The 12,114-nt window shown below is 29.9% G+C and overlaps 1 protein-coding gene and 1 long non-coding RNA gene across 4 annotated transcripts; one reads left to right on the forward strand and one right to left on the reverse strand.

Annotated features, from left to right (window-relative positions):
- The first annotated feature begins 1,006 nt into the window (after nt 1-1,006).
- Nucleotides 1,007-6,073, forward strand: LOC143146692 (carbohydrate sulfotransferase 4). Of its 3 annotated transcripts, none has more exons than XM_076311211.1 (8): nt 1,007-1,517; nt 2,032-2,225; nt 2,876-2,923; nt 3,349-3,482; nt 3,555-3,790; nt 3,860-4,058; nt 4,142-4,321; nt 4,542-6,073. In XM_076311211.1, exons 2-8 carry the CDS (start codon nt 2,223-2,225, stop codon nt 4,861-4,863), a joined length of 1,122 nt encoding a protein of 373 aa, XP_076167326.1. In that variant the 5' UTR covers nt 1,007-1,517; nt 2,032-2,222; the 3' UTR covers nt 4,864-6,073. The 3 variants fall into 3 exon arrangements, with proteins under 3 accessions (XP_076167326.1, XP_076167325.1, XP_076167324.1); XM_076311209.1 differs by having other exon boundaries at nt 1,008-1,517; nt 2,032-2,159; XM_076311210.1 differs by lacking the exon at nt 2,876-2,923 and having other exon boundaries at nt 2,032-2,159.
- A 311-nt stretch (nt 6,074-6,384) lies between these two features.
- LOC143146842 (uncharacterized) lies at nt 6,385-11,111 on the reverse strand. The gene is made up of 8 exons (XR_012992088.1): nt 11,002-11,111; nt 10,613-10,699; nt 10,168-10,228; nt 8,935-9,056; nt 8,686-8,750; nt 8,166-8,472; nt 7,749-7,984; nt 6,385-7,542 (listed from the first exon to the last, which is right to left on the reverse strand). It is a non-coding gene; the product is annotated as an uncharacterized LOC143146842 (long non-coding RNA).
- Nucleotides 11,112-12,114: the final 1,003 nt, after the last annotated feature.

The following is a 12,114-nucleotide window of genomic DNA, read 5'->3' on the forward strand; positions in this document are numbered from 1 at the left end:
ATCCCTTGTAGTGAAATTTTTCACGTTGAAGCATTATCGCTAAGCTTGACCGATTGATTTAACCGACAAACTCTGAACGAATCATAAAATTCCTTCTTTTTCCTTTCTACCCTATTCTAAATATTTCCAGTTATGCTTTTAGCGAAAAGTGGCGACACCTAGTAAACAATTCAAGTTGATGATACAGAAAGTATCAGTTGATGATACAGGAAGTAAAGAAAATTTGGTATTTCGATGTCTTTCTATGAAACATTTTTCTTATTTCGTCGATAATAAATAAAATTCGATGAATACCTCTTTCTTCTGTAATAAATACTTTAATAGGAGGCTCATGAACACGTATGAATGTTTTGCCAATTATACAATTGTTATCAAATTAAAAATTATATCAAGAATTCTATATATTTTAACGTATTATGTTCATCCATCTCCGTTTATAATTGCATACAGATACATGTGGCTGCGCTTATCAAGTCACATCGTATATCTGCTTACAGATATACAATATACATAATTTTTTACTATTCTTAATTTATTATAAAGCTTTTAACTTTCGTAAAAGCTGTATCCTATTCTACTTTATATTAAATTTTTACTGATAACGTTCTATTGGTGATACTTTTATTATTAATCAAAGATATCAATACTTCGAATTCTACATCTTTAATGTTGCATTATGTTTCCCTTTTATTTTACACGTTTATATTTAATTATAGTATTTGGTAGTAAGTTTCACTTAACTCACAATTACAGTTACTTACTTTTCAATAAAAAAATTGACTGAATAAATAATTTAATTTATAAAAATATTACCTGAAATAAATATGTATAGATTTAAAACGACAACAAAGTGACGCATAGCTCAGCAGTAGTACCATAGTCATACAGGAACTTCAACGTCCTGTTACGCCTACGATGCTGTCGATAAGAATTTCCTGGATTCTATCCAAGAAAAAATTGATATACGACTTGATCGAAGAATCTTACTTACCTACCATTCCATCCATTGCGACGATCGGTTTGTTCGAAAACTTGCGACGATCGATTCGTTCAAAAACTTGCGGCAAGCTGTATCGCATTAAACTCTGCACTGCGATCAAATAATCATAAACCTTCATTCGATAAGTATTTGCCGACATAACGCGAGGTTGTCGTTCGCACGGATTTCGATCTTGACCGCTTGACACCTTTCGTAACTCAATCACAGCGACCAGTGTCGGCTGTTAGTCTCTAAAGTGGATCTTTCGGCTTTGCGTGCTGTACTCATGCTTTGATGACTGCGCACACGATGGATCTTATGCACTTATGCACGTAAACATAGGGCTCATGTGGTCGCCTTAGCCGCAATACGTGCCTCTCTGCGTCAGTCGACCATGATGAACGTTGTACGTTGGCTGTACGCTTTCCGTCGCCACTTTAAAATGTCAAGAAAAACGTGAGACCTTCTTCAACTACGGAAACTACCTGTGTATATTTAACTGGAAGCCTCCAAATGCAACGAACTGCTCGATCCTGAGGTAAGAGAGTTCTTAAATGCTTTCTTCTCGTTCGTTTCATTGCAATCCCTTTGATGTCCGCGCTTTACTGTGCGGTAAATCATTCAAATGTCAAACGTTCTTTTCAGTATCATGATTTGTTAATATTTATTCCACGTTAGTTTTTAATTGTATTACAAAATTAGAAACATTGTCCATCATTGCTTTAAATTCCCTAAAGATGAAATAACGGGATTTTAATGGAGATGCTATTACGCGTGGCTTATGGTTCAGATAATGACACACTAATAGTAAACAGCCGTGTTATTGATTATACGAAAAAGATCATTTTCATGATTGGTTTTTAACGACTTTTTACTGCATGGACGAAACTTTTATGATTTACTTTTGTTAGTATTCCATTGTACTTTAAATGTATGGTTTTCATCTTAGCTTGTAGTATTATAAATGTTAAATTGAAGTAAAGGGTTCCAATTGGTAAACATTTAACACTGCTTATTTTGGTATCAATAATATAGTTTTATACTTTTTATAGGACCAAGGATGTCAAAACGGCTCAGCTTCTATGGTCTGGTAGGCCTGGTGTCCCTTTGCATCTTCTTCTTAGCATTTAATCAACGCTACAGCAGCTATCTCGAGCATCGACTGCAGCCGGTGATTTCGGTCAGTAAAAAATCGGAGGTGGGGATTGCTCTAAATTGAGTCACGCCAAACACGCTCTTTCTGATGGTAAAGTCTAACTTTTGCACCTAACTTTTTTCCACTCGTATGCTAACAATGAACTTTTTGAGCCATACAAAGAGTCGCCAGCTCTCTTTCTCCCTGTTTCCACCATTTCCTTTCCCCTTTTTTCATGCAGCATTAAAGATGACAATTATTGGAAAACTTTGGAAATATCCTGCTTAAAGTAGAAGGATTATTGGGGTAATTTATTATCAATTTAAAAACATTGCCTACATTATATACAACAAATTAATAAATATTGTATACATTTAATATTTCGTAATTACTATGAATTAACTAATTTTAGTTATCTTAAATTAATACAAATTTCAGGCAATTATATATACACAAATGGCAATAGTAAAGAGATGTATATATATATAACAAAGCTTTATGTGTATTACTTCATTTTTTATATCCTGCATGTTACCTTATATCAAATTTTTTTCTATTATTCATTTTCTATGTTGTACGTAAAAATAATGAATACATACATATTTTTATTTGCACCATTGCACTCTTTTGAACACTATTCACTACCTATGTAGAGAAAGAGGGAGAAAGATATTGTCCTGGTTATGTCTACAGCAGTATCGTGTTCACAATATAATATGCACATTCAGAATGCTAAAATATAAATATTTTCTTCAATATAGGATGTTGAGATAAGGCCCCGCATCATAAAAATTCAAGAACCAGTAACGGTAAGCAATATGTGCATGTATGCATAAATTTATGTATTTTTGTCACTTTAAACTGATAAAATAAAAATTGTACGAAATCAAATTACACGTTTAAAATAAATCTTTGAAAATATTCAATAAAATTTATAACAATGTGTAAAATAATTTCTCTTTTTTAACCTAAATTAATCAGTATTTTATTTAACATATATATTTATGAAATTCTAATACTAATAAATAAAAATGTGTAATAGGTAAGTGAATATCTGTTTTGTGTTCAACTTTCTTATATCTAATGAAATAATTAACTTTTAACACATTTAATATGGCAATGGGAATAAATAATGTAAAGAATATATTAATTGCTACTGCTTTTGCTTACGTTATATAAATTAAAATTTCAAAAAGACAAACTTTTAAGTATAAATTGTGGATATCCTTTATAGGCATATTTTAAAGGATCCATAGAAAACATCACACTTTCTGAAATACAGGAGGTTGTGGATCAACAAAGAAAAGCAATCCAGAGAGAAATGGAAGATTACAAATACCCTAGTGGAAAATATGGTGTTAATGTTAGGTATGTTTCATTTTCAAAATAGCTATGTTTGTGCATATAATATTTGAAGTATTTACATGATAATTTATACAGCAAGTTGGAGGATTTAGTAATGGAAAAAGGAGGAAGACCAATGAGAAGCGTGATTCTGACGAGTTGGCGAAGCGGAAGCACATTTCTTGGCGATGTCGTAAACGCACATCCAGCAAATTTTTATCATTACGAACCCTTGCTCGATTTTGGAATTGTACAAATTAGAGGGCCTCCACTCGCTGACGAAGCTCTTAGAAATCTTGAATCTTTATTACGATGCGATTTTAATAATCTTGGTAAATTTATTTATTCTAAAATTATATGCGTAAATGTTTAGTAAAATTTATCATTATTCATTTTTTCAGATCGATATTTGGAATATGGTAAAACACATCCTTGGGTCTTCAATCACAACACGCATTTATGGAGACAGTGTCAAACACACAAGAAAATTTGTTGGGATCCACGTTTTGTTTCCAAGTTTTGCAAATTATTTCCTTTTCAATCAATGAAAATTGTTCGTTTAAGGCTACGTGCAGCGGAAAAGCTTTTAGAACAAGAAGAGTAAGAAAATAGTTTTTTTTTTTAGTTCAAACCTTTCTTATTCTATAAAGAAAGAAATGTATTTCACAAATTATATACTTCAGTTTAGGAATACGACTAGTTCTACTAATTCGTGATCCAAGAGGAATTTTACAATCAAGAAAACATCGGGAATGGTGCCCTACTAAACCTGATTGTTCGGATCCGGCATTAGTATGTGCGGATATGGTTTCGGATTTCAGTGCTGCTGTACGACTAATAAAAAAGTATCCGCGCACTTTCAGGTATGCTGTTCCTTCGCAATGGATATGGTATTAAGTAACTTAAATTTATATATATTATGTTCTTTTCTATTTATATATATATATATATATATATATATATATATATATATATATATGAGATAATCTGTTATTAATAACACACAAATAACATTTCCTTTTATCGCTTCGTATAAAGGAAAGTGAAAATATAATAATTTATTTTGTAATTTATCTTCAACAGGGTAGTACGTTACGAAGACCTATCTGTAGATCCCTACAGACACGTAAAAGAGCTGTACAATTTTTACGGTTTGGACTTTCATTTAAATGTAAAAAGATTTTTGGATACTCATACAAAGAACGACGTCGGTGGCGTTTCAAGTACTTTTCGTAATTCGAAAGTGGCGCCCTTTCACTGGCGGACCGATCTCGATTTTGAGGAGGTCGATGAAATACAGAGGGTATGTGCGGCAGCCATGCGACTATGGGGCTACGTTATGGCATTGAATTCCACTCACCAAAAAGAATTTGATCCTCTTGTGGAGTACCAATTACAGTTGTGACATCTAGTACTACCTGTTATAGATGTATAGTCTCAACGTAAATACCACTGTGTATAACGGTGTTAGCTTATCTCTGCACAGATACCGAGATTATCACAAGTGCCGTAATTCACATTGAAACAAAAAAGGTGCTGAGCTTGTCATGACAAGTGCTTATGAACTCTTATGATTAACCTCTTCGCCGATCTATTTCAAGATCAGCAAGATAGCGAATATTCGACCTTACAAGACCAATGGTGAATCTGTTCCTTAAAAAATTTAAGAGACGCGTAAGTGCTCTTCGAGCTTGTTGCATAATGAACAAATTTCATCTAGAATTTTAGACTGGAGTATTAGGCACGAGGATTGAAGAAAGTTCCTAAGACCCTGGCGTGCAACAAAGAAATATCCATATCAGCGCAAGCATTAAACGAATCTAAATAATACGACACCTTTTTAGAAATCAGAATTTAACAATCATTCTCAATATACATTGTAACTTTAAATGCAATAGAATTTTCCACCGAATAAAGACGTTAGATCGCAAGCATTTAAATATAATGTTATTTTTTACGGGAACTTGTTGAAAAATCACATAATGTGTAACATTATTTTATTGTATAACAATACTTTATTTTTCCGAAAATTACATAATCCAGAACACATATAGGCATTTTATCCTTTTAATATGTACATGTATGCACATACACACATAGTTTTACTTACATAGATATTGTATGAATGATATTAATTTAGAATTGTAATGTTAATATTTTTTTCTTATACTCGGAGATTGTTGTTGTTTCTCAGAAAGCTTGCAGGATGGAAATTTGAGCCAATAGAACAAAATTTCTAATAGCACTTAAAGTATCTGTACTTTCTGTTTCAGAACATTTTAATTGCGTTTAGGTAAGAATAGCTTCGCGTAATTGGCACTCGATGCTAAAAATGATGAAATTAGGTTATACCTGTACGAATTCTTTTTAATGTACATACATCAACGGAAGAACTGTAGAAAAAAGATATTAGATTTAGTAAGAAATTTCCTTCCGTTTGATCACATAATGTACATTAAAAATAAAAAAATACTCTCATTTTCATAAGGAACTGGTTAAGTAATCTTGGAAAAATTTTCCATTTGAATATTATTTAGATTATTTTATCAGATGTAAATTTGTTAAATGTACTGTAAAGTTACTCGCATGAAGGTTTAATAAATTTGTACATTATATTTAGTGTATGTCAACTTCTAAGCATGTTTAATTTAACATAAGCAATTATTTAATATCATTATTTTAGTACAATTACTCAATTCCGGTGGAAATGTATTTTTTATAATAATCGCAGACACGATTGAATTCAAATTTCAAATATCTGCTAGATATTTTTCAAGCAACATTGTATATTAATTACCGAAATCACTACGCATTAAATCATTTTGTTATCAATTGTACTTGTGTTGTAAACTTAGGATCTACTAGAAAATTAATATTTTGTACTGTTATACTTTTATTAGCATATAAATGTTTTGTGGGGGATATAGTATTTCAAATATGTTAAATGTTTATAATTTTATTTTTGTTCATATATACAGCTCTCTAATATCAGTCTAAACTTATTATATTAGTGCCATTTTGTGAACTTTCACTTTTTAATAACATAACTGCATCTAGTCCGATAACGTTTATTACATTTTATAATATCATTTGAATGTACCATAAATCTTTCACTGAATAAAATTTGTAGCACCTACACGTTTAATATTAAGAGATATGTATTTTATATAATTTTTTTGCTATTTTGTACATAAACACATTAGCTAGTATATCGCACCGAAGCGTCGACATCACACGATCAAATTATGCGGTGCAATAAATTTGAACACTTGTTATCCTTAACTAGCAAAAAAGTTTCTATATGCCCGCCTTCAGTGGCTTAGTTCTCGGATATACTATATTACAAAGTGCCAAAAAATAAGAGATACGTGTTCTTTTTATATATTTAGAAAATGAAACTACCCTTCAAAATTAATAACATGAAATATGAAAAATAGCTTAAAGTTAGCTCAAAGATCTTTAAGAAACCCCAGATATAATGATTATATAATAGATTAGTGATTTTATGACCTTTCATTCTTCCTGGAGGGCGAATCATCCCTGATTGGTCGACACATCCGTCTTACTAGGGGCTGATCAAATTCAAGTAAAGAATATTTCTTGAAAAGTGACTTCCAAATGACGACGATAGTTAAGTATAGTCTCACTTTCTGATTATGAATAAATAATCAATAATCCATTTACAAAATTGTAAGTAATAAATATCAACAAATATTCTATTATTTAAATTTTATAATGAATTGTATGCAAGACGTACAGGTTCAATGTATAAAATAATTTACTTTACAAGTATACTTTGAACCCAATCACCCTCAAGGAAGGACAGCTCCTTGGTGTAATAGCTAGTACACTTTTCGTTTTCAGTATCCTTATTGGAAGAAGATGCAAATGATATCTTCGTGGAATAGCTGATATCTTGCCCAGCCTCTTAAAAAACTACAAAATTTGTTCTACATTCGACATATTCTCGCTAATTGAAAATAACACATGATTTACTTCAGAATTTTCTACTAAATAAAGTTAGAGTAGTTTGAATTTGATTTTTCCTAAATGACTTGTTTGAAAGTAGTCTCTTTATGTTTAGCTGAAACGAAAATTAGTAATAAATTATAAATTATACGACTACACTGATAAAGATATAATCACATTTTTATTTCAGAAAAATTAATTATCATTGAATTTCATAGCGTATATTGTGAATACATCATTAAAAGGTAAACTTGATTATTTTTGTTTTTAGTCCAATTTATTGTGTAAAACTATGAATAAGAATCAAGAACAATATTATACCTTTTTGTTGCAAATATTTTCCTTTATAAATGACGCTATTAGGTTTGCCGTTTTATTTTTCTAAAGATGGTACTACTATTTGATGAACATGTGTGAAATTTCATGTAGATCTGTCGACTCATTTGTATATTTACAATTGTTTAAAGTTAAAGCGTCATAGTATTTTTTTTACAATGGAAAAACCGATAAAACTTATTGAACAACCTTACTATATATTTTATACAGCTCCAACGTATCTGTAAAAATTAAACATTGTTGAATTACCATGATTTACATAAATCACAAGATCAATTTATGTAACTTAAAACTCAGCGAGGGCAAGTAATAATCACTTTGGACAATCATATTAGCGTATATCTTTGCGAAACATCATAGTTCATAACAAAATTACTCATTACATTACTTTTATATACTTACTTAGTTTTAACCCTTGGCGGACGGGACGGTTCAAAGTGAACCGTACCGTGGTGCCGAGCTCCTGCCGCGATAGTCATTTAAAATTGCCAGTGCATATTTCTGCTTAACCTCGGCCATCGACATGCATTTAGGTAGGACACATATATGCGTTTCTCGGCTCTATCAACTGTTTTCGCCAAACGCATATATGAGTTCTTCGGCCAATTTGATGATTTGCGTAAAACGCATATATGCGGCATTCGTCCGCAAGGGGTTAAAATGGAAGTGCTCTCACTTTTGTATACTACAGAGAAGTTATTTAGAAAATCTGCAACAAAAAGTTTCAGTTAACTTTTTATAGTATAAATAGTACATATTTCATACTTCAATTTCGACCACTTAATGCATAATCAGATAATAAAAGATGCATCAAAATCTACTCAGACATATGCTTGTCTTGTATAAGATAATCATCATCAGAATATTATATTTATCACATTTAAGTTACAGAAAATTGTTAAATATACAAAATATTACCTACTCTTTTTTTTAAATATGAGAGATTACAAATTAATTACTTATGCAAATATATTCAGTTTCCACTACCTATAACAAAAAATTTGGTTTTATTATTAGGAAGTACGTTACACAATATTTGTTTAGAATATAATGTTTATATCAGTGAAATAATATCACCATTAATATATGTATGACAGGGATAACTATATATTGTTCATCATTGACAAATTTCAAAGAATTACTTTTTATACATAATAAGTGTTCACATTACCTTCTCATCCAGATTTTGCAATTATCCCAAACCCTACTTCAGATCAATTTTAGAATCATGATTGAAATTATTTTCCATTCAGCTTATTTTGTTATGCACTTAACCATTTTCATTATTCTCTCCTACAATTATAAATCCTTTGTTAGTAAAATCATAAGATTTGAAGATGAGTATTTATTATATTTGTAAAATGTTCAGATTACACTTTCTACATAATGCTTCTGATTGACTGAGGTGGTGTTAATTATTCATCATGTTTGATTATTATAAATATTGATGCAAAGTTTGTTTATAATAACATTAATTATGCCATATTGGTGTAGTAACATTTATATATCATAGGATTATTATTTATTAATTATAAATGTATACGTTTAATAGTCATATGAATGGCAGTGACTACACTGACTACACTCACGATCCTTGACTTAACAACCCTGACATCACATTCACCACTCTCAATTTGATAATGTCGATGAACCACCCATTACCTTTTCATCAGGCCTGGCTTCGACCCTTGCCAACTTCAACTCTCTCTTTTACAATACAGTTCTTAAAACTATGCCTTCTTAAAGCTATGTTTTTCTAAACCTCTGCTATTCTAAAATTACGGTACTACAATATGTTGTAATTTTATGTGATACTAAAACGTATCACCCAAGATTTTTCAAAATTTTAAATTTATAGATATTTAAACAATTGCAGCAATCAAATCAGAATAAACTTTGGAGGGCTGATACTAAGGACAAGATTATCAAGTTGAGATTATTTCAGATAAAAGAATTTTCTAATTGTTTTAGATAAATGTGATTTATTAATAGCAGAAATATATTAAAGAAATTGTGAATATAGTCTAGTTTGTTCTCTTTAGTAATCAATCCTCAAAAAATTAATTAAAACACACAACTCTGCTTCTCCACTACAACAATATCTGTGCAATAAAATTAACTTTTTTGGACCAAGTATATATTTTTTAGATTGAAATAAATTTTATCTAGTAGTTTTCCATTTTTAGTATAACACTTAAAAGCTAATTCTCTGCAAAATCTAAAAATTATCCATGTTTGAATGAAATTCAAAATGTTACTTCAAAAAGATTAAATTTGAAATGAAAAAATTACATGGGAATTTCATTATTTTTGCTGTAGTTATATATTTCATTTGATAGGTAATAAAAAAAAACATTTATATAGTCAAGACTTCATTGAAAAATAAATAAATTTGAATGCTTACCTGTATTATTACCAGCAAATAAATTTGTTTTAAGATGTAGCTCAAATTTCTTCATCTTTTTCTATAAACAAAAATATATTACTTAATTAAAGATATATTGCACATGCTAATTATGAATTTAGAAAGTCCAGTTTAAGCATCAGAATACTGAATCAATCATATAACGATCAGACTGGGGCAGTAAAGTAACATCACAGCAAATATAAACTGATATTCTTTTAAAAGATCAAAAAATGTAACAATACTTTTATTGTGAAACCTCAATATATGAGAAACTTTGAATGAAATTTCCACACATATTATATAAACGAGACTTAAAAAGTGCAAGGCACGTGTATAAAGTAATTTATGAAAAAAAGAAATTGAAATAGTAATGCGACAAAACGTATTGATGAAAACTTGCAAATAAGACTTTATAAATTTGTGATCAAAGAATAGTACTCACTAATACCGTTATAAGCAAGCCAAAACCGACGTTCATCAAAGCAAAGCAGCCCAAAGCACGCTTTGAACGGTTAATCTACTTTAATGTCTAAAGAACAAAGAAATCAAATTTTAAATGACTGATAAATTAATCATGAGAAACGTTTGAAACTTTAGATATTTTCAGAATCAAATTTAGGATCGTAATCATAAAATATATCATACGAACGAGACTATTTGTATCATCATTTGTAATAAAATTGGTAAGTTTTTTGCAGCAGTTTACGAAAAAATATAGTAAAAAAACAGTTTGTTACAACATAACTGATAGAAAAACTATTATTTTCTTATGTTTCACATAAGAGTACACGCGGTTGGAAACAGATTACGTAAATTATAAATTGTACTTACTTTTCAAATGTTCTCGAAGATGTCCAAAGTGAATATGGGCGATTTCCTTCCAAGCAGTATTATAGACGGACGAATTTTTGCGCATGCGTGTTCCACATCCACTGAAACGGAAACGGCGATGTAAACACAATAATATGGTCACTGAAAATTTTGGCGGGCTTCAGCATAACAAACAACAGTCAAATATATTTATTATTTAAATGTATTTTCTACAATTTCTGCTAAATAAAATTTTTGCTTTAATTTTATTCATTTTTTCATTACAAAGCCAATTATTCTGTTCATAAATACTTGACGCTTTTATTGGGATACTACGCCGATGCACTTTACCTAGGAATTGTTCTCACTCAGATTCGGGATCAACGCCTTGGCTTTGTCACCGTCTTCGGCCAATATCGGTCAATGCCTATGATAATAGGGACTTCAGCAGATTAGAACTAAAATAGGAATGTGAACATACTGTTCCTTCTTTTTGTGGACAAATAATATATATTTAGTGATTTTAATGGTTGCTGCTTTTGCCTACCATCTGTTAACGGTGAAAGGAAAGAAAAAGATTGTATTTCAATAACGTTTGCTAGATGGTTTTAAGCGTTATAAAAGGCCTCAAATTTTACTTATGTTTCATTGATAGTTGTGTGCATTTAATCTAATTATTTAAATCTTTTGAAGAATTATTTGATGAATGCAAACTAAACACTATGTAATCTTATCTAATGACTTTCAATCTAGCAATATGAAAGATTTATTACATACATTTTTCTTACAAATTTCTCAATTTATATTTATATTAAATATTCTGTATTTCGTAAATACAAAAATTGTATAAATTTTTTTCTACTTATATATAAACGAATAGTATATTTGATTTTACCTCTTGACTCTCAAAATATAAGATATTTTCTGTGGTCTTTAGAAAAAGTCTGTCAATTTTTGTTTTAAAACAATAAATGTATATTGCTATATATTAATTATATAATAATTCTATGTATATCATAATTTTTTTAGTTTAAATTATCGTATTCCATGTAAAAATAGTGACATTTTTCTTTCTCCTATTTTTTGTCCACATACACACATTCATTTATGGAAAATGTTGGATATTATATTAAC

Source organism: Ptiloglossa arizonensis, chromosome 5 (genome assembly GCF_051014685.1).
Source record: "Ptiloglossa arizonensis isolate GNS036 chromosome 5, iyPtiAriz1_principal, whole genome shotgun sequence".
Lineage (NCBI taxonomy): Eukaryota > Metazoa > Arthropoda > Insecta > Hymenoptera > Colletidae > Ptiloglossa > Ptiloglossa arizonensis.

What these genes read in the sequence shown, in the direction of transcription:
- LOC143146692 (XM_076311209.1), top strand. Translation starts at nt 2,040, where the DNA reads ATGTCAAAACGGCTCAGCTTCTATGGTCTGGTAGGCCTGGTGTCCCTT. An exon ending in AAATATGGTGTTAATGTTAG is followed by an intron (nt 3,483 to 3,554) that starts GTATGTTTCATT and finishes TAATTTATACAG; the next exon opens with CAAGTTGGAGGATTTAGTAA. An exon ending in AAGTATCCGCGCACTTTCAG is followed by an intron (nt 4,322 to 4,541) that starts GTATGCTGTTCC and finishes TATCTTCAACAG; the next exon opens with GGTAGTACGTTACGAAGACC.